This window comes from Gobio gobio (assembly GCF_949357685.1).
Source record: "Gobio gobio genome assembly, chromosome: 15".
NCBI lineage: Eukaryota > Metazoa > Chordata > Actinopteri > Cypriniformes > Gobionidae > Gobio > Gobio gobio.
This window is the reverse complement of record NC_137108.1, coordinates 6,424,565-6,450,430: the sequence shown is the minus strand read 5'-3', so window position 1 is coordinate 6,450,430 and position 25,866 is coordinate 6,424,565. Positions and strand designations below refer to the sequence as shown.

Sequence of the window (25,866 nt, the reverse complement as noted above, 5' to 3'; positions counted from 1 at the left end):
GATCCACAAACATAATAATTATCTCTATTTTTTACTTCAGAACAAATGAGATTTCAATAACATTTGGACCACTTTTAAAGACTTTACGTTAGGACACTGGATCTAAAGACAATGCTTGCTTTGTTTGTTATATATTTAATTTATCTTCTTGGCAAATTTTGTATCCAAAAATGTACATTCACCACCAACAAACCAAGTATTTCAACACCATTCATCCTGTTGGACTCGGCATCAATTCCTCGAGTCCCTGTGTTCGTTGAATGAGGAGAGCAGAAACAAAATATAGTTTAACTGTTTGATATTGAATTAAGTCAGATGAAGAAAGCATACAGAGCTCTGGGTCACATCTGTCCCTGATTACACAAAACTACGCCAGTCTTAATGTTCAGTTCGTCTGTGACTGACTCGCCTTTCCCTCAACCCAACATTTATACACAAAATTAATAATGTTAATCAGATGACTTCTGGTCTTGTGAAAGTCAGATGAATGTCTGGTTCAATTCCCATTATATTCAATGAACTATGTTAATGATTAATTTCTACAAGCATTAATGCACAAACAAATATTTTATTCTCATCAATCCTCGGTATGAATAAGAAATCAAGACGACTTTAATTTGCAATTTATAAACTAAATTCTTGCCCACGTGTTCTTTTTTCCCACTCCTATCGTTCTTCTGTCGTTTGCAAGTTATTGTTAACTCATTTTTATTACACAAAAGCATCAATTTGCTTCAGAAAGGCCTTTATTAACCCGCTTGAGCCGTCTAGATTATTTCTTATAATGGACAGATGCAGCCATTCATTGCCACTACAAAGCTTGGAAGAGCCAGGGCATTTTTAATATAACTCTGATTGTGTTCGTCTGAAAGAAGAATGTCATACACACCTAGGATGACTTGAGGGTGAGTAAATCATGGGCTAATTTTCATTTTTGGGTGAACAATCCCTTTAAATAAGTTTTTTCTCTTTATTCCGTTGACAAGGGGTGTATTGTTGTTGATTTGTGTGTGTATTATAAACACGTCGACTCTGTTTTTTCTGCATTCATTAAAAAAACAAACACTTATTGTTGTGACGACCTGCACAAGGATAAAGTGTAGCCAGTACTTTTCTGGAGTGTTTTTTAGATGCGTTTTATTTTTCTTTTATTCAAGAAGTAACAAATTACAATAGTGCAAACACACATCTCTTATAAATCTATAACTTTCCAACAATATGCTTAATAAACAACAATCATAGGATAAAAATGGAAAGAAATAAAAAGAACGGAACATACAGAGAGAAAAAATAAATTAATTAATAATAATAATAATTAAAAAAAAGGCACCCATAAAATAATCATGTAACATGAAAGATCTCATCATATTTCATCAAAAAAGACGTACATTTTCTATTTTCAATTATTCTTAGTGATTTGATTTAATACTCTGCTTCGCATAAGAAGTCTATAAAAGTAGGAATTTTCTTAAGAAACCTTTGTTTGTGAAAATAAAACTTTGCCACAAGGATAAGGAAGTTAACAGAAGATTCTAAAGATTTGTTTGGGTTTTCAAAAAGACAAATTACATCCTTGATGCATAGATTACAGTTCATATTAATTTTAGAAAAACAATAAGAGCTCAAATCATTCCAGAAAATTGATGATACCTTACAAGAGAAAAACAAATGACAGATGTCTTCATTTTCATTTTTACAGAAGGTGCATATCATCTACATCACAGTATTTGGATAAAAGTGCATTACAAGGGTATATATTATGCAGAATTTTAAAATGCACTTCTCTCATTTTATTGGGTATGCAATATTTATATGGTAATAACCATGTTTTCCTCCATTTAATGTTATCTATTATAGAACCCCAAAAAATGTGCCCCTCCCTTGGAGTAATTACATTTTTTATAATGGACAGATGCAGCCATTCATTGCCACTACAAAGCTTGGAAGAGCCAGGGCTTTTTTAATATAACTCTGATTGTGTTCGTCTGAAAGAAGAATGTCATACACACCTAGGATGACTTGAGGGTGAGTAAATCATGGGCTAATTTTCATTTTTGGGTGAACTATCCCTTTAACTAAGTTTTTTCTCATTATTCCGTTGACAAGGGGTGTATTGTTGTTGATTTGTGTGTGTATTATAAACACGTCGACTCTGTATTTTCTGCATTCATTAAAAAAACAAACACTTATTGTTGTGACGACCTGCACAAGGATAAAGTGTAGCCAGTACTTTTCTGGAGCGTGGCTTTATGATTCGAGAGAGTTCAACTTCAAGGTTGTCGCGGCGCTTCCGTTGACGTGACGTCATCGCGCACCGACGTCCGTAATGGACTTGCAGCTGTTCACTGACAAACAATAACAAGAGCAGCGAGCGAGCGAACGGCAGCGGCTTCCGTGACTGTAATCGCGCTGATATTAAGCCCGTGAGGCATCTCGACTCTGACATTGTCGGCGAGGAAACTCTGGCCTCCGCTGCCTCTTCCTCCGACTCGGAAACCGGCGGAGCTTCGCCGCCCCCGCGGAAGAAAAGCCGAGTCTCGGCGGCGGAGGGAGCAGGAGAGAGCGGGGCGTCTGCTGCCGGAATCACGGGCCTCTCTGCCTCGGCTCTCCCAACCCCCCACCAGCACTCGGCCATCCGTCTCAACAACAGCTCGCAGTCGCGCAGATCCGCCACTGTAAACGCGTTTTATAACATGCAGGCCAACGGGACGGGAGGAGAGGAGCCGGAGCCGCAGATGTCCTGCAGGAACGGAGAGTCCTCGTCCTCCGTCGCGGGAGCGGTGCACTCCAACGGGCTGCTGTCCTCCGCTAATAACGGACTGCCGTCCACCGAGAGCCCGGCGCCTGACAGCAGTATGAAGAAGAAGAAGCGACTGTCCCAGAGCGACGAGGATGTGATCAGACTCATAGGACAACATCTACACGGGTTAGGACTCAAGTGAGTAAATGATGGTTTCTGCGTGTTATCATTGGGTTGTTATTGGATTGGTCAGACGAGATGAAGCCATGATGCTGTCAGTGCGGCATTCGTGATGGTGTCAGTGGTGTTATTGTTTTCATAACAGTGTCAGTGGTGTTATTGAGCTTTCATGATGGTGTCAGTTGTGGTTTTGTAACTTGTCAGTGGATTGTTGTTGGTGTCAGTTGTGTTTTTGAGCTTTCATGATGGTGTCAGTTGTGTTTTTGAGCTTTCATGTTGGTGTCAGTTGTGTTTTTGTAACTTGTCAGTGGATTGTTGTTGGTGTCAGTTGTGTTTTTGAGCTTTCATGATGGTGTCAGTTGTGTTTTTGTAACTTGTCAGTGGATTGTTGTTGGTGTCAGTGGTGTTTTTGTGTTTTCATGTTTGTGTCAGTTGTGTTTTTGTTCTGTCATGATGGTGTCAGTTGTGTTTTTGTTCTGTCATGATGGTGTCAGTTGTGTTTTTGTAACTTGTCAGTGGGTTGTTGTTGTTGTCTGTTGTGTTTGAGCTTTTTTTTCTATTTTTGTTCTATGATGGTGTCAGTGGCTTTCATGATGGTGTCAGTTGTGTTTTAGAGCTTTCATGTTGGGTTTCAGTGGTGTTTTTGTTCTGTCGTGATGGTGTCAGTTGTGTTTTTGAGCTTTCATGATGTTGTGTTTTTGTTCTGTCGTGATGGTGTCAGTGGTGTTTTTGAGCTTTCATGATGGTGTCAGTTGTGTTTTTGTTTTGTCATGATGGTGTCAGTTGTGTTTTTGAGCTTTCATGATGTTGTCAGTTGTGTTTTTGTGTTTTCATGATGGTGTCTGTTGTGTTTTTGTTCTGTCATGATGGTGTCAGTGGTGTTTGTAACTTGTCAGTGGATTGTTGTTGGTGTCAGTTGTATTTTTGAGCTTTCATGTTGGTGTCAGTTGTGTTTTTGTGTTTTCATGATGGTGTCAGTTGTGTTTTTGTAACTTGTCAGTGGGTTGTTGTTGTTGTCTGTTGTGTTTTTGAGCTTTTTTAAATATGGTGTCAGTGGTGTTTTTGTTCTATGATGGTGTCAGTGGCTTTCATGATGGTGTCAGTTGTGTTTTTGTGTTTTCATGATGTGTCAGTGGCTTTCATGATGGTGTCAGTTGTGTTTTTGAGCTTTCATGTTGGGTTTCAGTGGTGTTTTTGTTCTGTCATGATGGTGTCAGTGACTTTCATGATGTTGTCAGTTGTGTTTTCATGATGGTGTCAGTTGTGTTTTTGTTCTGTCATGATGGTGTCAGTGGCTTTCATGATGGTGTCAGTTGTGTTTTTGAGCTTTCATGATGGTGTTTTTGTTCTGTCATGATGGTGTCAGTGGCTTTCATGATGGTGTCAGTTGTGTTTTTGTAACTTGTCAGTGGGTTGTTGTTGTTGTCTGTTGTGTTTTTGAGCTTTTTTAAATATGGTGTCAGTGGTGTTTTTGTTCTATGATGGTGTCAGTGGCTTTCATGATGGTGTCAGTTGTGTTTTTGTAACTTGTCAGTGGGTTGTTGTTGTTGTCTGTTGTGTTTTTGAGCTTTTTTAAATATGGTGTCAGTGGTGTTTTTGTTCTATGATGGTGTCAGTGGCTTTCATGATGGTGTCAATTGTGTTTTTGTTCTGTCATGATGGTGTCAGTTGTGTTTTTGAGCTTTCATGATGGTGTTAGTTGTGTTTTTGAGCTTTCATGATGGTGTCAGTTGTGTTTTTGAGCTTTCATGTTGGTGTCAGTTGTGTTTTTGTAACTTGTCAGTGGATTGTTGTTGGTGTCAGTGGTGTTATTGAGCTTTCATGATGGTGTCAGTTGTGTTTTTGAGCTTTCATGTTGGTGTCAGTTGTATTTTTGTAACTTGTCAGTGGATTGTTGTTGGTGTCAGTTGTGTTTTTGTGTTTTCATGATGGTGTCAGTTGTGTTTTTGTAACTTGTCAGTGGGTTGTTGTTGTTGTCTGTTGTGTTTTTGAGCTTTTTTAAATATGGTGTCAGTGGTGTTTTTGTTCTACGATGTGTCAGTGGCTTTCATGATGGTGTCAGTTGTGTTTTTGTGTTTTCATGATGTGTCAGTGGCTTTCATGATGGTGTCAGTTGTGTTTTTGAGCTTTCATGATGGTGTCAGTTGTGTTTTTGAGCTTTCATGTTGGTGTCAGTTGTGTTTTTGTAACTTGTCAGTGGATTGTTGTTGGTGTCAGTGGTGTTTTTGAGCTTTCATGTTGGTGTCAGTTGTGTTTTTGTAACTTGTCAGTGGATTGTTGTTGGTGTCAGTTGTGTTTTTGAGCTTTCATGATGGTGTCAGTTGTGTTTTTGTAACTTGTCAGTGGATTGTTGTTGGTGTCAGTGGTGTTTTTGTGTTTTCATGATGGTGTCAGTTCTGTTTTGTAACTTGTCAGTGGATTGTTGTTGGTGTCAGTTGTGTTTTTGTAACTTGTCAGTGGATTGTTGTTGGTGTCAGTGGTGTTATTGAGCTTTCATGATGCTGTCAGTTGTGTTTTTGTTCTGTCATGATGGTGTCAGTTGTGTTTTTTTAACTTGTCAGTGGATTGTTGTTGGTGTCAGTGGTGTTTATGAGCTTTCATGTTGGTGTCAGTTGTGTTTTTGTTCTGTCATGATGGTGTCAGTTGTGTTTTTGTAACTTGTCAGTGGGTTGTTGTTGTTGTCTGTTGTGTTTTTGAGCTTTTTAAGTATGGTGTCAGTGGTGTTTTTGTTCTATGATGGTGTCAGTGGCTTTCATGATGGTGTCAGTTGTGTTTTTGTGTTTTCATGATGTGTCAGTGGCTTTCTTGATGGTGTCAGTTGTGTTTTTGTTCTGTCATGATGGTGTCAGTTGTGTTTTTGAGCTTTCAGGATGGTGTCAATTGTGTTTTTGTTCTGTCATGATGGTGTCAGTTGTGTTTTTGAGCTTTCATGATGGTGTCAGTTGTGTTTTTGTTCTGTCATGATGGTGTCAGTTGTGTTTTTGAGCTTTCATGATGTTGTCAGTTGTGTTTTTGTGTTTTCATGATGGTGTCTGTTGTGTTTTTGTTCTGTCATGATGGTGTCAGTGGTGTTTGTAACTTGTCAGTGGATTGTTGTTGGTGTCAGTTGTGTTTTTGAGCTTTCATGATGTTGTCAGTTGTGTTTTTGTGTTTTCATGATGGTGTCTGTTGTGTTTTTGTTCTGTCATGATGGTGTCAGTGGTGTTTTTGTTCTGTCATGATGGTGTCTGTTGTGTTTTTGTTCTGTCATGATGGTGTCAGTGGTGTTTTTGTTCTGTCATGATGGTGTCAGTGGCTTTCATGATGGTGTCAGTTGTGTGTTTGAGCTTTCATGATGGTGTCAGTGGTGTTTTTGTTCTGTCATGATGGTGTCAGTGGCTTTCATGATGGTGTCAGTTGTGTTTTTGAGCTTTCATGATGGTGTTTTTGTTCTGTCATGATGGTGTCAGTGGCTTTCATGATGGTGTCAGTTGTGTTTTTGTAACTTGTCAGTGGGTTGTTGTTGTTGTCTGTTGTGTTTTTGAGCTTTTTTAAATATGGTGTCAGTGGTGTTTTTGTTCTATGATGGTGTCAGTGGCTTTCATGATGGTGTCAGTTGTGTTTTTGTAACTTGTCAGTGGGTTGTTGTTGTTGTCTGTTGTGTTTTTGAGCTTTTTTAAATATGGTGTCAGTGGTGTTTTTGTTCTATGATGGTGTCAGTGGCTTTCATGATGGTGTCAATTGTGTTTTTGTTCTGTCATGATGGTGTCAGTTGTGTTTTTGAGCTTTCATGATGGTGTTAGTTGTGTTTTTGAGCTTTCATGATGGTGTCAGTTGTGTTTTTGAGCTTTCATGTTGGTGTCAGTTGTGTTTTTGTAACTTGTCAGTGGATTGTTGTTGGTGTCAGTGGTGTTATTGAGCTTTCATGATGGTGTCAGTTGTGTTTTTGAGCTTTCATGTTGGTGTCAGTTGTATTTTTGTAACTTGTCAGTGGATTGTTGTTGGTGTCAGTTGTGTTTTTGTGTTTTCATGATGGTGTCAGTTGTGTTTTTGTAACTTGTCAGTGGGTTGTTGTTGTTGTCTGTTGTGTTTTTGAGCTTTTTTAAATATGGTGTCAGTGGTGTTTTTGTTCTACGATGTGTCAGTGGCTTTCATGATGGTGTCAGTTGTGTTTTTGTGTTTTCATGATGTGTCAGTGGCTTTCATGATGGTGTCAGTTGTGTTTTTGAGCTTTCATGATGGTGTCAGTTGTGTTTTTGAGCTTTCATGTTGGTGTCAGTTGTGTTTTTGTAACTTGTCAGTGGATTGTTGTTGGTGTCAGTGGTGTTTTTGAGCTTTCATGTTGGTGTCAGTTGTGTTTTTGTAACTTGTCAGTGGATTGTTGTTGGTGTCAGTTGTGTTTTTGAGCTTTCATGATGGTGTCAGTTGTGTTTTTGTAACTTGTCAGTGGATTGTTGTTGGTGTCAGTGGTGTTTTTGTGTTTTCATGATGGTGTCAGTTCTGTTTTGTAACTTGTCAGTGGATTGTTGTTGGTGTCAGTTGTGTTTTTGTAACTTGTCAGTGGATTGTTGTTGGTGTCAGTGGTGTTATTGAGCTTTCATGATGCTGTCAGTTGTGTTTTTGTTCTGTCATGATGGTGTCAGTTGTGTTTTTTTAACTTGTCAGTGGATTGTTGTTGGTGTCAGTTGTGTTTTTGTTCTGTCATGATGGTGTCAGTTGTGTTTTTGTAACTTGTCAGTGGGTTGTTGTTGTTGTCTGTTGTGTTTTTGAGCTTTTTAAGTATGGTGTCAGTGGTGTTTTTGTTCTATGATGGTGTCAGTGGCTTTCATGATGGTGTCAGTTGTGTTTTTGTGTTTTCATGATGTGTCAGTGGCTTTCATGATGGTGTCAGTTGTGTTTTTGTTCTGTCATGATGGTGTCAGTTGTGTTTTTGAGCTTTCAGGATGGTGTCAATTGTGTTTTTGTTCTGTCATGATGGTGTCAGTTGTGTTTTTGAGCTTTCATGATGGTGTCAGTTGTGTTTTTGTTCTGTCATGATGGTGTCAGTTGTGTTTTTGAGCTTTCATGATGTTGTCAGTTGTGTTTTTGTGTTTTCATGATGGTGTCTGTTGTGTTTTTGTTCTGTCATGATGGTGTCAGTGGTGTTTGTAACTTGTCAGTGGATTGTTGTTGGGGTCAGTTGTGTTTTTGAGCTTTCATGATGTTGTCAGTTGTGTTTTTGTGTTTTCATGATGGTGTCTGTTGTGTTTTTGTTCTGTCATGATGGTGTCAGTGGTGTTTTTGTTCTGTCATGATGGTGTCTGTTGTGTTTTTGTTCTGTCATGATGGTGTCAGTGGTGTTTTTGTTCTGTCATGATGGTGTCAGTGGCTTTCATGATGGTGTCAGTTGTGTGTTTGAGCTTTCATGATGGTGTCAGTGGTGTTTTTGTTCTGTCATGATGGTGTCAGTTGTGTTTTTGAGCTTTCATGATGGTGTCAGTTGTGTTTTTGTAACTTGTCAGTGGGTTGTTGTTGTTGTCTGTTGTGTTTTTGAGCTTTCATGATGGTGTCAGTGGTGTTTTTGTTCTGTCATGATGGTGTCAGTTGTATTTTTGTAACTTGTCAGTGGATTGTTGTTGGTGTCAGTTGTGTTTTTGTGTTTTCATGATGGTGTCAGTTGTGTTTTTGTAACTTGTCAGTGGGTTGTTGTTGTTGTCTGTTGTGTTTTTGAGCTTTTTTAAATATGGTGTCAGTGGTGTTTTTGTTCTATGATGGTGTCAGTGGCTTTCATGATGGTGTCAGTTGTGTTTTTGTTTTGTCATGATGGTGTCAATTGTGTTTTTGTTCTGTCATGATGGTGTCAGTGGCTTTCATGATGGTGTCAGTTGTGTTTTTGTTCTGTCATGATGGTGTCAATTGTGTTTTTGTTCTGTCATGATGGTGTCAGTGGCTTTCATGATGGTGTCAGTTGTGTTTTTGAGCTTTCATGATGTTGTCAGTTGTGTTTTTGAGCTTTCATGATGTTGTCAGTTGTGTTTTTGAGCTTTCATGATGGTGTCTGAGGTGTTTTTGTTCTGTCATGATGTTGTCAGTTGTGTTTTTGTTCTGTCATGATGGTGTCAATTGTGTTTTTGTTCTGTCATGATGGTGTCAGTGGCTTTCATGATGGTGTCAGTTGTGTTTTTGTTCTGTCATGATGGTGTCAATTGTGTTTTTGTTCTGTCATGATGGTGTCAGTGGCTTTCATGATGGTGTCAGTTGTGTTTTTGAGCTTTCATGATGTTGTCAGTTGTGTTTTTGAGCTTTCATGATGTTGTCAGTTGTGTTTTTGAGCTTTCATGATGGTGTCTGAGGTGTTTTTGTTCTGTCATGATGTTGTCAGTTGTGTTTTTGAGCTTTCATGATGTTGTCAGTTGTGTTTTTGAGCTTTCATGATGGTGTCTGAGGTGTTTTTGTTCTGTCATGATGTTGTCAGTTGTGTTTTTGTTCTGTCATGATGGTGTCAATTGTGTTTTTGTTCTGTCATAATGGTGTCAGTGGCTTTCATGATGGTGTCAGTTGTGTTTTTGTTCTGTCATGATGGTGTCAATTGTGTTTTTGTTCTGTCATGATGGTGTCAGTGGCTTTCATGATGGTGTCAGTTGTGTTTTTGAGCTTTCATGATGTTGTCAGTTGTGTTTTTGAGCTTTCATGATGTTGTCAGTTGTGTTTTTGAGCTTTCATGTTGGTGTCAGTTGTGTTTTTGAGCTTTCATGATGGTGTCTGAGGTGTTTTTGTTCTGTCATGATGTTGTCAGTTGTGTTTTTGAGCTTTCATGATGGTGTTTTTGTTCTGTCATGATGTTGTCAGTTGTGTTTTTGAGCTTTCATGATGTTGTCAGTTGTGTTTTTGAGCTTTCATGATGGTGTGTGAGGTGTTTTTGTTCTGTCATGATGGTGTCAGTTGTGTTTTTGAGCTTTCATGATGTTGTCAGTTGTGTTTTTGAGCTTTCATGATGGTGTTTTTGTTCTGTCATGATGTTGTCAGTTGTGTTTTTGAGCTTTCATGATAGTGTTTTTGTTCTGTCATGATGGTGTCAGTGGCTTTCATGATGGTGTCAGTCAGTGTTGGGGAAAGTTACTTTTAAAAGTAATGCATTACAATATTGCGTTACTCCCTTAAAAAGTAACTAATTGAGTTACTTAGTTACTTTTTAAGAAAAGTAATGCGTTATGTTACTTTTGCGTTACTTTTTCACACCTGGGCTGGGCTTGCTTTTTAGTTTTGTTTTTTAATAGCAAAAAAAGTCCTTTTTTGTGCTAATGTAAAGACCTCTTCATACCAAAATTGAAATAATAGGCCTCAGGCTGAGGTATAAATGTGCTGCCATTCTGGATAATGGAAGAATAGGACGCAGGAGAAAAACGTTTTACCAATAAAAACAAAAAATCTAGTAATTTTTGCTCATGGCTTAACTGAATCATCAAAGGTCAGCAGCACGACATTGGTCAATAAAGGTAGATTAAATGCATAAAAATATTTGTTCTATTTAACATTTATATATTTGAGGTTTGAGTACTCTGATTTTGCATTTGACTGATTTTATTCATTTTGAGGAGTACAGAATCTTTATTGTGCGAGTTAGTCTAGAACTACAATAACCATCATGTTTACACACAACGCCTTTCCACTTATTTTTCACAACATGGGGGCAGGAGAGCTGTCAGTCAAATAAATGTGAAAAAGTAACTCAGATATTTTGTTGTAAATTTGAAAAGTAATGCGTTACTTTACTAGTTACTTGAAAAAGTAATATTATTTTGTAACTCAAGTTACTTGTAATGCGTTACCCCCAACACCAAGCCAACACCAAGCGTTACCCCTGGTGTCAGTTGTGTTTTTGTTCTGTCATGGTGTCAGTTGTGATTTTGAGCTTTCATGATGGTGTCTGTGGTGTTTTTGTTCTGTCATGATGGTGTCAGTTGTGTTTTTGTTCTGTCATGATGGTGTCAGTGGTGTTTTTGTTCTGTCATGATGTTGTTGTCTGTGGTGTTTTTGTTCTGTCATGATGTTGTCTGTGGTGTTTTTGTTCTGTCATGATGGTGTCAGTGGTGTTTTTGTTCTGTCATGATGGTGTCAGTGGTGTTTTTGTTCTGTCATGATGGTGTCAGTGGTGTTTTTGTTCTGTCATGATGTTGTCTGTGGTGTTTTTGTTCTGTCATGATGGTGTCTGTGGTGTTTTTGTTCTGTCATGATGGTGTCAGTTGTGTTTTTGTTCTGTCATGATGGTGTCTGTGGTGTTTTTGTTCTGTCATGATGGTGTCAGTGGTGTTTTTGTTCTGTCATGATGGTGTCTGTGGTGTTTTTGTTCTGTCATGATGGTGTCAGTTGTGTTTTTGTTCTGTCATGATGGTGTCTGTGGTGTTTTTGTTCTGTCATGATGGTGTCAGTGGTGTTTTTGTTCTGTCATGATGGTGTCAGTGGTGTTTTTGTTCTGTCATGATGGTGTCAGTGGTGTTTTTGTTCTGTCATGATGGTGTCAGTGGTGTCTTGATGGTGTCAGTGGTGTTTTTGTTCTGTCATGATGGTGTCAGTGGTGTTTTTGTTTTGTCATGATGGTGTCAGTGGTGTTTTTGTTCTGTCATGATGCTGTCAGTGGTGTTTCTGTTCTGTCATGATGGTGTCAGTGGTGTTTTTGTTCTGTCATGATGGTGTCAGTGGTGTTTTTGTTCTGTCATGATGGTGTCAGTTGTGTTTTTGTTCTGTCATGATGGTGTCAGTTGTGTTTTTGTTCTGTTATGATGGTGTCAGTGGTGTTTTTGTTCTGTCATGGTGTCAGTGGTGTTTTTGTTCTGTCATGGTGTCAGTGGTGTTTTTGTTCTGTCATGATGGTGTCTGTGGTGTTTTTTTTGTCATGATGGTGTCTGTGGTGTTTTTGTTCTGTCATGATGGTGTCAGTGGTGTTTTTGTTCTGTCATGGTGTCATTGGTGTTTTTGTTCTGTCATGGTGGTGTCAGTGGTGTTTTTGTTCTGTCATGATGGTGTCAGTGGTGTTTTGGTTTTGTCATGATGGTGTCAGTGGTGTTTTTGTTCTGTCATGTTGGTGTCAGTGGTGTTTTGTCATGATGATGTCAGTGGTGTTTTTGTTCTGTCATGATGGTGTCAGTGGTGTTTTTGTTTTGTCATGATGGTGTCTGTGGTGTTTTTGTTCTGTCATGATGGTGTCTGTGGTGTTTTTGTTCTGTCATGATGGTGTCAGTGGTGTTTTTGTTCTGTCATGATGGTGTCAGTGGTGTTTTTGTTCTGTCATGATGGTGTCAGTGGTGTTTTTGTTCTGTCATGATGGTGTCAGTGGTGTTTTTGTTCTGTCATGATGGTGTCAGTGGTGTTTTTGTTCTGTCATGATGGTGTCAGTGGTGTTTTGGTTTTGTCATGATGGTGTCAGTGGTGTTTTTGTTCTGTCATGTTGGTGTCAGTGGTGTTTTTGTTCTGTCATGATGGTGTCAGTGGTGTTTTGTCATGATGATGTCAGTGGTGTTTTTGTTCTGTCATGAGGGTGTCAGTGGTGTTTTTGTTCTGTCATGATGGTGTCTGTGGTGTTTTTGTTCTGTCATGATGGTGTCAGTGGTGTTTTTGTTCTGTCATGATGGTGTCAGTGGTGTTTTTGTTCTGTCATGATGGTGTCAGTGGTGTTTTTGTTCTGTCATGATGGTGTCAGTGGTGTTTTTGTTCTGTCATGATGGTGTCAGTGGTGTTTTTGTTCTGTCATGATGGTGTCAGTGGTGTTTTGGTTTTGTCATGATGGTGTCAGTGGTGTTTTTGTTCTGTCATGTTGGTGTCAGTGGTGTTTTTGTTCTGTCATGATGGTGTCAGTGGTGTTTTGTCATGATGATGTCAGTGGTGTTTTTGTTCTGTCATGATGGTGTCTGTGGTGTTTTTGTTCTGTCATGATGGTGTCAGTGGTGTTTTTGTTCTGTCATGATGGTGTCAGTGGTGTTTTTGTTCTGTCATGATGTTGTTGTCTGTGGTGTTTTTGTTCTGTCATGATGGTGTCTGTGGTGTTTTTGTTCTGTCATGATGGTGTCAGTGGTGTTTTTGTTTTGTCATGATGGTGTCAGTGGTGTTTTTGTTCTGTCATGATGGTGTCAGTGGTGTTTTTGTTCTGTCATGATGGTGTCAGTGGTGTTTTTGTTCTGTCATGATGGTGTCAGTGGTGTTTTTGTTTTGTCATGAGGGTGTCAGTGGTGTTTTTGTTCTGTCATGATGGTGTCAGTGGTGTTTTTGTTCTGTCATGATGGTGTCAGTGGTGTTTTTGTTCTGTCATGATGGTGTCAGTGGTGTTTTTGTTCTGTCATGATGGTGTCTGTGGTGTTTTCGTTCTGTCATGATGGTGTCTGTGGTGTTTTTGTTCTGTCATGATGGTGTCAGTGGTGTTTTTGTTTTGTCATGATGGTGTCAGTGATGTTTTTGTTCTGTCATGATGGTGTCAGTGGTGTTTTTGTTCTGTCATGATGGTGTCAGTGGTGTTTTTGTTCTGTCATGATGGTGTCCGTGGTGTTTTTGTTCTGTCATGATGGTGTCTGTGGTGTTTTTGTTCTGTCATGATGGTGTCAGTGGTGTTTTTGTTCTGTCATGATGGTGTCAGTGGTGTTTTTGTTCTGTCATGATGGTGTCAGTGGTGTTTTGTCATGATGGTGTCTGTGGTGTTTTTGTTCTGTCATGATGGTGTCTGTGGTGTTTTTGTTCTGTCATGATGGTGTCAGTGGTGTTTTTGTTTTGTCATGATGGTGTCAGTGGTGTTTTTTGTTTTGTCATGATGGTGTCAGTGGTGTTTTTGTTCTGTCATGATGGTGTCAGTGGTGTTTTTGTTTTGTCATGATGGTGTCAGTGGTGTTTTTGTTCTGTCATGATGGTGTCAGTGGTGTTTTTGTTTTGTCATGATGGTGTCAGTGGTGTTTTTGTTCTGTCATGATGGTGTCAGTGGTGTTTTTGTTCTGTCATGATGGTGTCTGTGGTTCTGTCATGATGGTGTCTGTGGTGTTTTTGTTCTGTCATGATGGTGTCAGTGGTGTTTTTGTTTTGTCATGATGGTGTCAGTGGTGTTTTTGTTCTGTCATGATGGTGTCAGTGGTGTTTTTGTTCTGTCATGATGGTGTCAGTGGTGTTTTTGTTCTGTCATGATGGTGTCAGTGATGTTTTTGTTCTGTCATGATGGTGTCAGTGGTGTTTTTGTTCTGTCATGATGGTGTCAGTGGTGTTTTTGTTCTGTCATGATGGTGTCTGTGGTGTTTTTGTTCTGTCATGATGGTGTCAGTGGTGTTTTTGTTCTGTCATGATGGTGTCAGTGGTGTTTTTGTTCTGTCATGATGCTGTCAGTGGTGTTTTTGTTCTGTCATGATGGTGTCAGTGGTGTTTTTGTTCTGTCATGATGGTGTCAGTGGTGTTTTTGTTCTGTCATGATGGTGTCAGTGGTGTTTTTGTTCTGTCATGTCATGATGCTGTCAGTGGTGTTTTTGTTCTGTCATGATGGTGTCAGTGGTGTTTTTGTTCTGTCATGATGGTGTCAGTGGTGTTTTTGTTCTGTCATGTCATGATGGTGTCAGTGGTGTTTTTGTTCTGTCATGATGGTGTCAATGGTGTCAGTGGTGTTTTTGTTCTGTCATGATGGTGTCAGTGGTGTTTTTGTTCTGTCATGATGGTGTCAGTGGTGTTTTGGTTCTGTCATGATGGTGTCAGTGGTGTTTTTGTTCTGTCATGTCATGATGGTGTCAGTGGTGTTTTTGTTCTGTCATGATGGTGTCAGTGGTGTTTTGGTTCTGTCATGATGGTGTCAGTGGTGTTTTGGTTCTGTCATGATGGTGTCAGTGGTGTTTTTGTTCTGTCATGATGGTGTCAGTGGTGTTTTTGTTCTGTCATGATGGTGTCAGTGGTGTTTTTGTTCTGTCTTGATGGTGTCAGTGGTGTTTTTGTTCTGTCATGATGGTGTCAGTGGTGTTTTTGTTCTGTCATGATGGTGTCAGTGGTGTTTTTGTTTTGTCATGATGGTGTCAGTGGTGTTTTTGTTTTGTCATGATGGTGTCAGTGGTGTTTTTGTTCTGTCATGATGGTGTCAGTGGTGTTTTTGTTTTGTCATGATGGTGTCAGTGGTGTTTTTGTTCTGTCATGATGGTGTCAGTGGTGTTTTTGTTCTGTCATGATGGTGTCAGTGGTGTTTTTGTTTTGTCATGAGGGTGTCAGTGGTGTTTTTGTTCTGTCATGATGGTGTCAGTGGTGTTTTTGTTTTGTCATGAGGGTGTCAGTGGTGTTTTTGTTCTGTCATGATGGTGTCAGTGGTGTTTTTGTTCTGTCATGATGGTGTCTGTGGTGTTTTTGTTCTGTCATGATGGTGTCTGTGGTGTTTTTGTTCTGTCATGATGGTGTCAGTGGTGTTTTTGTTTTGTCATGATGGTGTCAGTGGTGTTTTTGTTGTGTCATGATGGTGTCAGTGGTGTTTTGGTTCTGTCATGATGGTGTCAGTGGTGTTTTTGTTCTGTCATGAGGGTGTCAGTGGTGTTTTTGTTCTGTCATGATGGTGTCAGTGGTGTTTTTGTTCTGTCATGATGGTGTCAGTGGTGTTTTTGTTCTGTCATGATGGTGTCAGTGGTGTTTTTGTTCTGTCATGATGGTGTCAGTGGTGTTTTTGTTCTGTCATGATGGTGTCAGTGGTGTTTTTGTTCTGTCATGTCATGATGGTGTCAGTGGTGTTTTTGTTCTGTCATGATGGTGTCAGTGGTGTTTTTGTTCTGTCATGATGGTGTCAGTGGTGTTTTTGTTCTGTCATGATGGTGTCAGTGGTGTTTTTGTTCTGTTATGATGGTGTCAGTGGTGTTTTTGTTCTGTCATGATGGTGTCAGTGGTGTTTTTGTTCTGTCATGGTGTCAGTGGTGTTTTTGTTCTGTCATGATGGTGTCAGTGGTGTTTTTGTTCTGTCATGATGGTGTCAGTGGTGTTTTTGTTCTGTTATGATGGTGTCAGTGGTGTTTTTGTTCTGTCATGATGGTGTCAGTGGTGTTTTTGTTCTGTCATGATGGTGTCAGTGGTGTTTTTGTTCTGTCATGATGGTGTCAGTGGTGTTTTTGTTCTGTCATGATGGTGTCAGTGGTGTTTTTGTTCTGTCATGATGGTGTCAGTGGTGTTTTTGTTCTGTCATGTCATGATGCTGTCAGTGGTGTTTTTGTTCTGTCATGATGGTGTCAGTGGTGTTTTTGTTCTGTCATGATGGTGTCAGTGGTGTTTTTGTTCTGTCATGTCATGATGGTGTCAGTGGTGTTTTTGTTCTGTCATGATGGTGTCAGTGGTGTTTTTGTTCTGTCATGATGGTGTCAGTGGTGTTTTTGTTCTGTCATGATGGTGTCAGTGGTGTTTTTGTTCTGTCATGATGGTGTCAGTGGTGTTTTTGTTCTGTCATGTCATGATGGTGTCAGTGGTGTTTTTGTTCTGTCATGATGGTGTCAGTGGTGTTTTTGTTCTGTCATGATGGTGTCAGTGGTGTTTTTGTTCTGTCATGTCATGATGGTGTCAGTGGTGTTTTTGTTCTGTCATGATGGTGTCAGTGGTTTTTTTGTTCTGTCATGATGGTGTCTGTGGTGTTTTTGTTCTGTCATGATGGTGTCAGTGGTGTTTTTGTTCTGTCATGATGGTGTCAGTGGTGTTTTTGTTGTGTCATGATGGTGTCAGTGGTGTTTTGGTTCTGTCATGATGGTGTCAGTGGTGTTTTTGTTCTGTCATGAGGGTGTCAGTGGTGTTTTTGTTCTGTCATGATGGTGTCAGTGGTGTTTTTGTTCTGTCATGATGGTGTCAGTGGTGTTTTTGTTCTGTCATGATGGTGTCAGTGGTGTTTTTGTTCTGTCATGATGGTGTCAGTGGTGTTTTTGTTCTGTCATGATGGTGTCAGTGGTGTTTTTGTTCTGTCATGATGGTGTCAGTGGTGTTTTTGTTCTGTCATGATGGTGTCAGTGGTGTTTTTGTTCTGTCATGTCATGATGGTGTCAGTGGTGTTTTTGTTCTGTCATGATGGTGTCAGTGGTGTTTTTGTTCTGTCATGATGGTGTCAGTGGTGTTTTTGTTCTGTCATGATGGTGTCAGTGGTGTTTTTGTTCTGTTATGATGGTGTCAGTGGTGTTTTTGTTCTGTCATGATGGTGTCAGTGGTGTTTTTGTTCTGTCATGGTGTCAGTGGTGTTTTTGTTCTGTCATGATGGTGTCAGTGGTGTTTTTGTTCTGTCATGATGGTGTCAGTGGTGTTTTTGTTCTGTTATGATGGTGTCAGTGGTGTTTTTGTTCTGTCATGATGGTGTCAGTGGTGTTTTTGTTCTGTCATGATGGTGTCAGTGGTGTTTTTGTTCTGTCATGATGGTGTCAGTGGTGTTTTTGTTCTGTCATGATGGTGTCAGTGGTGTTTTTGTTCTGTCATGATGGTGTCAGTGGTGTTTTTGTTCCGTCATGATGGTGTCAGTGGTGTTTTTGTTCCGTCATGATGGTGTCAGTGGTGTTTTTGTTCCGTCATGATGGTGTCTGTGGTGTTTTTGTTCTGTCATGAGGGTGTCAGTGGTGTTTTTGTTCCGTCATGATGGTGTCAGTGGTGTTTTTGTTCTGTCATGATGGTGTCAGTGGTGTTTTTGTTCTGTCATGATGGTGTCAGTGGTGTTTTTGTTCTGTCATGATGGTGTCTGTGGTGTTTTTGTTCTGTCATGATGGTGTCAGTGGTGTTTTTGTTCTGTCATGATGGTGTCAGTGGTGTTTTTGTTCTGTCATGATGGTGTCAGTGGTGTTTTTGTTCTGTCATGATGGTGTCAGTGGTGTTTTGTCATGATGATGTCAGTTGTGTTTTTGTTCTGTTATGATGGTGTCAGTGGTGTTTTTGTTCTGTCATGATGGTGTCAGTGGTGTTTTTGTTCTGTCATGATGGTGTCAGTTGTGTTTTTGTTCTGTCATGAGGGTGTCAGTGGTGTTTTTGTTTTGTCATGATGATGTCAGTTGTGTTTTTGTTCTGTTATGATGGTGTCAGTGGTGTTTTTGTTCTGTTATGATGGTGTCAGTGGTGTTTTTGTTCTGTTATGAGGGTGTCAGTGGTGTTTTTGTTTTGTCATGATGTTGTCAGTGGTGTTTTTGTTCTGTCATGATGGTGTCAGTGGTGTTTTTGTTCTGTCATGATGTTGTCTGTGGTGTTTTTGTTCTGTCATGATGTTGTCAGTGGTGTTTTTGTTCTGTCATGATGGTGTCAGTGGTGTTTTTGTTCTGTCATGATGTTGTCTGTGGTGTTTTTGTTCTGTCATGATGTTGTCTGTGGTGTTTTTGTTTTGTCATGATGTTGTCAGTGGTGTTTTTGTTCTGTCATGATGGTGTCAGTGGTGTTTTTGTTCTGTCATGATGTTGTCTGTGGTGTTTTTGTTCTGTCATGATGGTGTCAGTGGTGTTTTTGTTCTGTCATGATGTTGTCTGTGGTGTTTTTGTTCTGTCATGATGTTGTCTGTGGTGTTTTTGTTCTGTCATGATGTTGTCAGTGGTGTTTTTGTTCTGTCATGATGGTGTCAGTGGTGTTTTTGTTCTGTCATGATGTTGTCTGTGGTGTTTTTGTTCTGTCATGATGTTGTTGTCTGTGGTGTTTTTGTTCTGTTATGATGGTGTCAGTGGTGTTTTTGTTCTGTCATGATGTTGTCTGTGGTGTTTTTGTTTTGTCATGATGTTGTCAGTGGTGTTTTTGTTCTGTCATGATGGTGTCAGTGGTGTTTTTGTTCTGTCATGATGTTGTCTGTGGTGTTTTTGTTCTGTCATGATGGTGTCAGTGGTGTTTTTGTTCTGTCATGATGTTGTCTGTGGTGTTTTTGTTCTGTCATGATGTTGTCTGTGGTGTTTTTGTTCTGTCATGATGTTGTCAGTGGTGTTTTTGTTCTGTCATGATGGTGTCAGTGGTGTTTTTGTTCTGTCATGATGTTGTCTGTGGTGTTTTTGTTCTGTCATGATGTTGTTGTCTGTGGTGTTTTTGTTCTGTCATGATGGTGTCAGTGGTGTTTTTGTTCTGTCATGATGTTGTCTGTGGTGTTTTTGTTCTGTCATGATGTTGTCTGTGGTGTTTTTGTTCTGTCATGATGTTGTCAGTGGTGTTTTTGTTCTGTCATGATGGTGTCAGTGGTGTTTTTGTTCTGTCATGATGTTGTCTGTGGTGTTTTTGTTCTGTCATGATGTTGTTGTCTGTGGTGTTTTTGTTCTGTTATGATGGTGTCAGTGGTGTTTTTGTTCTGTCATGATGTTGTCTGTGGTGTTTTTGTTTTGTCATGATGTTGTCAGTGGTGTTTTTGTTCTGTCATGATGGTGTCAGTGGTGTTTTTGTTCTGTCATGATGTTGTCTGTGGTGTTTTTGTTCTGTCATGATGGTGTCAGTGGTGTTTTTGTTCTGTCATGATGTTGTCTGTGGTGTTTTTGTTCTGTCATGATGTTGTCTGTGGTGTTTTTGTTCTGTCATGATGTTGTCAGTGGTGTTTTTGTTCTGTCATGATGGTGTCAGTGGTGTTTTTGTTCTGTCATGATGTTGTCTGTGGTGTTTTTGTTCTGTCATGATGTTGTTGTCTGTGGTGTTTTTGTTCTGTCATGATGGTGTCAGTGGTGTTTTTGTTCTGTCATGATGTTGTCTGTGGTGTTTTTGTTTTGTCATGATGTTGTCAGTGGTGTTTTTGTTCTGTCATGATGGTGTCAGTGGTGTTTTTGTTCTGTCATGATGTTGTCTGTGGTGTTTTTGTTCTGTCATGATGGTGTCAGTGGTGTTTTTGTTCTGTCATGATGTTGTCTGTGGTGTTTTTGTTCTGTCATGATGTTGTCTGTGGTGTTTTTGTTCTGTCATGATGTTGTCAGTGGTGTTTTTGTTCTGTCATGATGGTGTCAGTGGTGTTTTTGTTCTGTCATGATGTTGTCTGTGGTGTTTTTGTTCTGTCATGATGTTGTTGTCTGTGGTGTTTTTGTTCTGTTATGATGGTGTCAGTGGTGTTTTTGTTCTGTTATGATGGTGTCAGTGGTGTTTTTGTTCTGTCATGATGGTGTCAGTGGTGTTTTTGTTCTGTCATGATGGTGTCAGTGGTGTTTTTGTTCCGTCATGATGGTGTCAGTGGTGTTTTTGTTCTGTCATGATGGTGTCAGTGGTGTTTTTGTTCTGTCATGATGGTGTCAGTGGTGTTTTTGTTCTGTCATGATGGTGTCAGTGGTGTTTTTGTTCTGTCATGATGGTGTCAGTGGTCATTATCGTATTGATATCACATTATTAAAAGCGTTATTTAGGGCTGGGCGATAAAACGATAACGAAATGTATTGCGATAGACACTTAATCGATATCAATAAAAAATGCGTTCAATAAAATGGTTTCGGACACTACAAATGGCTGCCCTCTCAAATAGTGCCCTATTCAAGGGTATAGGGGGTGATTTCGGATTCAGCCTTTGAAAGTACATGGACAGGTAATGTTACTCTGCATCAGTGCCTTATCACAAAGCATCTAAACGGTAACAATCGCAAAAAAAATAACGGAGGCGCTGCACCTTAATGTTAAGAGATAATTGTTAAGTGTGATTTTAGACTTGTTTATATTTTAATTATTTGAGTGTTTCCATGGTTGTGTTGACATTTCTGCCTTTATAACTGAGGGGATTATAATCAGAGGAAGGTTACGTTTAAAATAAAAAATGTTAAATGTTAAAAAAAAATTCTCCTGGTCCTTATTTTAAATAGATCATAAAAATATCAATAATTACCGATATCGACCGATATGAAACACTTTTATCGTGATACAGTTTTCAGCCATATCGCCCAGCCCTTCAGTTATTGCATTTTTCTTCAATATCAACTAGAGCTTAGTTCGTATCCAGTGTATTAGTTGACTAGTTCATATTGTCAAGGTAAAAGCAAAGTAAAATGGCTTGTTGCAGTAATGGATCATGCCTAGCATAGTCATTATTAGGAGTGTGTCCTCCATTTGCTCTCTTCTGCTGTAGAAAACCAGATGAATTGGTGCTCCACACGATTTATAGTGAATTGAGTGGGGGAGGTGTTCCTTTCTAGGAAATGACACATTCTGGAGTTTATATGTTAATTATTGTTTTCATGAATCAAACACTGACTCCTTGTTGCTAGGAGATTGGAACTAGGAGAGTGTGTGTGTGTGTGTGTGTGTGTGTGTGTGTGTGTGTGTGTGATGGGTAGGTTTAGGGTTAGGGATAGTGTTGGGGAATAGAATGTACAGTTTATACAGTATAAAACCATTATGTCTATGGAAAGACAAGTGTGTGTGTGTGTGTGATCTCTAATCCTAATCCTTATGTGAAAGGAATATGAATCCACTTCACATTATTAATTAACATATTTCTTTTTGTCATTTTTCAGTCAAACTGTGGACCTGTTGATGCAGGAATCCGGCTGTAGACTGGAGCATCCTGCAGCCACCAAGTTCCGGAATCATGTGATGGAGGGAGAGTGGGAAAAGGTGAGTCTTCACATGGCCTGTCTAGAAATTGTAGTTATTGAAATTGTAGTAAGTCATGGAGAATTGCCTTAAGCCGGGGACACACCTAACGATTATGAATGGAATTTGGTTGTTACGACTGATCTTTAGGGTTGGGTATCATTTGGGTTTTTTACGAGACCGGTACCAAACCAATACTTTAAAAATGGTGACGGTTTTAAAATGGAACAATTTATTAAAAGTTTAAAGTATACTTAAATATATAAATAGGCCACAAATAAATACAAAACAAACTAAACTAAACAATGTCTAGCATCACATTTACCTCAGGCAGTCATTCAGTGTCACAGAATTTAATTCACTAGAGAAATCAACTCTTTCACTAAATATATGCTCTATATTAGCCGTTATATTCATTATATTCTACTGAACCTGTTAGTGATGTCTTGATTATTTCATGCATGTTAAATAAACCTGTCATGAAAATGACAGACACTGTGTATAAATTATTATATTTCAACAACGAACTGGAGAAAAGCACAACTTCACTTCAAAATAAGTATTTGAACACCCTGCTATTTTGCAAGTTCTCCCACTTAGAAATCATGGAGAGGTCTGAAATTGTCATCGTAGGTGCATGTCCACTGTCAGAGACATAATCTAAAAAAAAAATCCAGAAATCACAATGTATGATTTTGTAACAATTTATTTGTATGATACAGCTGCAAATAAGTATTTGAACACCTGAGAAAATCAATGTTAATATTTGGTACAGTAGCCTTTGTTTGCAATTACAGAGGTCAAACGTTTCCTGTAGTTTTTCAGCAGGTTTGCACTGCAGGAGGGATTTTGTCCCACTCCTCCACACAGATCTTCTCAGATCAATCAGGTTTCTGGCCTGTCGCTGAGAAACACGGAGTTTGAGCTCCCTCAAAAGATTCTCTATTGGGTTTAGGTCTGGAGACTGGCTAGGCCACGCCAGAACCTTGATATGCTTCTTACAGAGCCACTCCTTGGTTATCCTGGCTTTGTGCTTCGGGTCATTGTCATGTTGGAAGACCCAGCCTCGACCCATCTTCAATGCTCTAACTGAGGGAAGGAGGTTGTTCCCCAAAATCTCGCAATACATGGCCACGGTCATCTTCTCCTTAATACAGTGCAGTCGCCCTGTCCCATGCAGAAAAACACCCCCACAGCATGATGCTGCCACCCCCATGCTTCACAGTAGGGATGGTGTTCTTGGGATGGTACTCGTCATTCTTCTTCCTCCAAATATGTTTAGTGGAATTATGACCAAAAAGTTCTATTTTGGTCTCATCTGACCACATGACTTTCTCCCATGACTCCTCTGGATCATCCAAATGGTCATTGGCAAACTTAAGACGGGCCTGGATATGTGCTGGTTTAAGCAGGGGAGCCTTCCGTGCCATGCATGATTTCAAACCATGACGTCTTAGTGTATTACCAACAGTAACCTTGGAAACTGTGGTCCCAGCTCTTTTCAGGTCATTGACCAGCTCCGGCTGATTTCTCACCTTTCTTGGGATCATTGAGACCCCACGAGGTGAGATCTTGCATGGAGCCCCAGTCCGAGGGAGATTGACAGTCATGTTTAGCTTCTTCCATTTTCTAATGATTGCTCCAACAGTGGACCTTTTTTCACCAAGCTGCTTGGCAATTTCCCCGTAGCCCTTTCCAGCCTTGTGGAGGTCAGGGTACCCGCGGGATCTTAAAAAGTCTTAAATGTCTTTAAATTCAAAATCAAAATTTTAAGGCCTTAAATTCACTGAAGTATTGAGTTCTAGGTCTTAAATAATTTTAAATGGGTCTTAATTTTCCTACGTCCATGTAACGCTACCTCTTGCTCATTGAAATGCTCCCGCAGCGTTTTAGAGAGAGAGAGAGAGTGTGTGTGTGTGTGTGTGTTTGTGTGTGTGTGTGTGTTGTTGTCATAGGTTGTTGTTAGTTCGTTTTTTCGCTAGTGAGAGACCAACATGCATCTTATATAGCAGCCAATCAGCTTTCGTGTTATTGGCGCTACTCTCTTTCGGATTGTATTTGTACCACAGACACATCAAACAGATTTTATTGTTCAGCTTCAGTTCTTCCAGTTCCGCGATCGTGAAAGCAAAGGCGAAACTTTCTTACCTGCCATCTCGCATAATGACCAAATAAAAGTATGATATGCCCGATAGCACTAAAAAAAGAGTTTAAAAAGTGATTTAAACCCCGAATTCATTCGCTACTGACACACGGACCGATGTCAGACTCGATGCCGGTTTCTGTGCACACGTTTGCCGCCTGTCAGCGCTCGCGCTAGTGTACCGAATCTGGGCTCATTACTGCAGTTCTTAAAGTGAAAGCAACCCAATATAATACCAAGGCTTACCAAGGCTGCATTTATTTGATCCAAAATACAGCAAAAACAGTATTATTGTGATTTTTTTTTTTTTTTACAATTTAAAATAACTATATTATATTTCAATATATATTTTAAAAAGCAATTTATTTCCGTGATTCAAAGCTGAATTTTCAGCATCATTACTCCAGACTTTAGAGTCACATAATCCTTCAGAAATCTATTTTTTAAACTTTCTATTTCAGATAAATGCTGTTCTTTAGAACTTTCTATCCATCAAAGAATCCTAAAAAAATGTTTTACCCAACTGTGTTCAACACTAATAATAATCATAAATGTTTGTTGATCATCAGATCCTCAAATGAGAATGATTAATGAAGGATCATGTGACACTGAAGAGTGGAGTAATGATGATAAATGCAGCTTTGATCAGAGGAACTATATATTCACATATGAGAACAGTCAAAACACAACTGTCACAATATTACAGCTTTTTTGTATTTTTAATAACATAAATGCAGCATTGGTGAGCAGAAGAGACTTCTGTAAAACTTTTAAAAATCTTACCGTTCTCAAACTTTTGACCGGTAGTGTGTTTGTGTATTAATCCTGGTGGGATTGAGCTATGTGGAAGTGCAAGTTTACTAATACTTTGTTCAATTTGAATAAATTAATTTGCTTTGCAAGTAATTTTGTGATTCTGCATTTCCTTTTGTACGTTTTTTTTTTTTGTTAAAATTGCGTGATATTGATCTTAAATTTAATTCATAATGGTCTTGAAAAGGTCTTAAAAAGTCTTAAATTTGACTTGGTGAAACCTGCAGATACTCTGGAGGTGTACAATTTTGTCTCTAGTGTCTTTGGACAGCTCTTTGGTCTTGGCCATGTTAGTAGTTGGATTCTTACTGATTATATGGGGTGGACAGGTGTCTTTATGCAGCTAACGACCTCAAACAGGTGCATCTAATTTAGGATAATAAATGTAGTGGAGGTGGACATTTTAAAGGCAGACTAAGAGGTCTTTGAGGGTCAGAATTCTAGCTGATAGACAGGTGTTTAAATACTTATTTGCAGCTGTATCATACAAATAAATAGTTAAAAAATCATACATTGTGATTTCTGGATTTTTTTTTTTAGATTATGTCTCTCACAGTGGACATGCACCTACGATGACAATTTCAGACCCCTCCATGATTTCTAAGTGGGAGAACTTGCAAAATAGCAGGGTGTTCAAATACTTATTTTCCTCTCTGTAACTCAGATTGTGTTCGTCTGAAAGAAGAATGTCAGATACACCTTGGATGGCTTGAGGGGGCGTAAATCATGGTCTAATTTTCATTTTTGGGTGAACCATGGCATCCCTTTAATTTTAGTTACACTTATGAAAAGATATGATGCATTATTATGTACGTTATGAATACCTTTTATACGGCTTATACTGTACATACAGGCTTTAAGTAAAATGTTACAGAATAATTTAGTGGAGTCAGTTTGATTTAAACAGTGAATGACTCCCCTCAATACTTAGTTTCTAATCTTTGTCCTTTTGGTGTATGTAATGGTCATATGGGTCAACACAAACCAAACAAGCAACAGATAAGGGTTGGTCAACTTGTGAATACTGTGAATGTGTCTGTTTTGTTTTTTTCTAACAGGCTGAGAGTGACCTCAATGAACTGAAAGCACTGATGCATTCGCCAAGCGCTGTGGTGGTAAGAGTCCAAAGTCCTCTAAACATCTCCAGCGTCAGTGTTATGAGTGTTCTGATCGTTGTTCTCCTGTGTTGTTCAGCGGATGAAGTTCTTGCTCCTGCAGCAGAAGTATTTGGAGTATCTGGAGGACGGGAAGGTTCTGGAAGCCCTGCAGGTGCTCCGAGCCGAGCTCACGCCCCTGAAGTACAACACAGAACGAATCCACATCCTCAGCGGGTATCACACTTCAGTCCTATTTTAGGGGCATTAGAACAACAATGTCATTTCCTCATTCGTTTTTTTTAAATAGCATATTTAGTTCTCCTATAATGAGAGAAAGAAATCCTGCCTGTGTGCTGCCATCTTTACTTTAATTTCATGCTTTTAAAGAGGACCTGTTAGGCTTTCTGTAAGTGTGTAATTTTGCTGTTTGAGCATGAAAAGCTCTCAAAGGGCTCAAAGTCCCTCCAGCGGGA

At 39.4% G+C, this 25,866-nt stretch overlaps 1 protein-coding gene across 2 annotated transcripts in view; it reads left to right on the top strand.

Moving 5' to 3' along the window:
- The first annotated feature begins 2,295 nt into the window (after positions 1-2,295).
- The window catches only part of wdr26a (WD repeat domain 26a), a 68,083-nt gene continuing 44,512 nt past the window's right edge, over positions 2,296-25,866 (top strand). The window contains exons 1-4 of one of the 2 annotated variants that reach the window (XM_079836158.1): positions 2,296-2,938; positions 21,262-21,361; positions 25,355-25,411; positions 25,491-25,627. In XM_079836158.1, coding sequence (XP_079692284.1) covers positions 2,694-2,938; positions 21,262-21,361; positions 25,355-25,411; positions 25,491-25,627 — 539 coding nt within the window. In that variant the 5' untranslated portion in view covers positions 2,296-2,693. The remainder of the gene's footprint in view (positions 2,939-21,261; positions 21,362-25,354; positions 25,412-25,490; positions 25,628-25,866) is intronic. The other variant, XM_079836157.1, reaches the window with a different exon arrangement.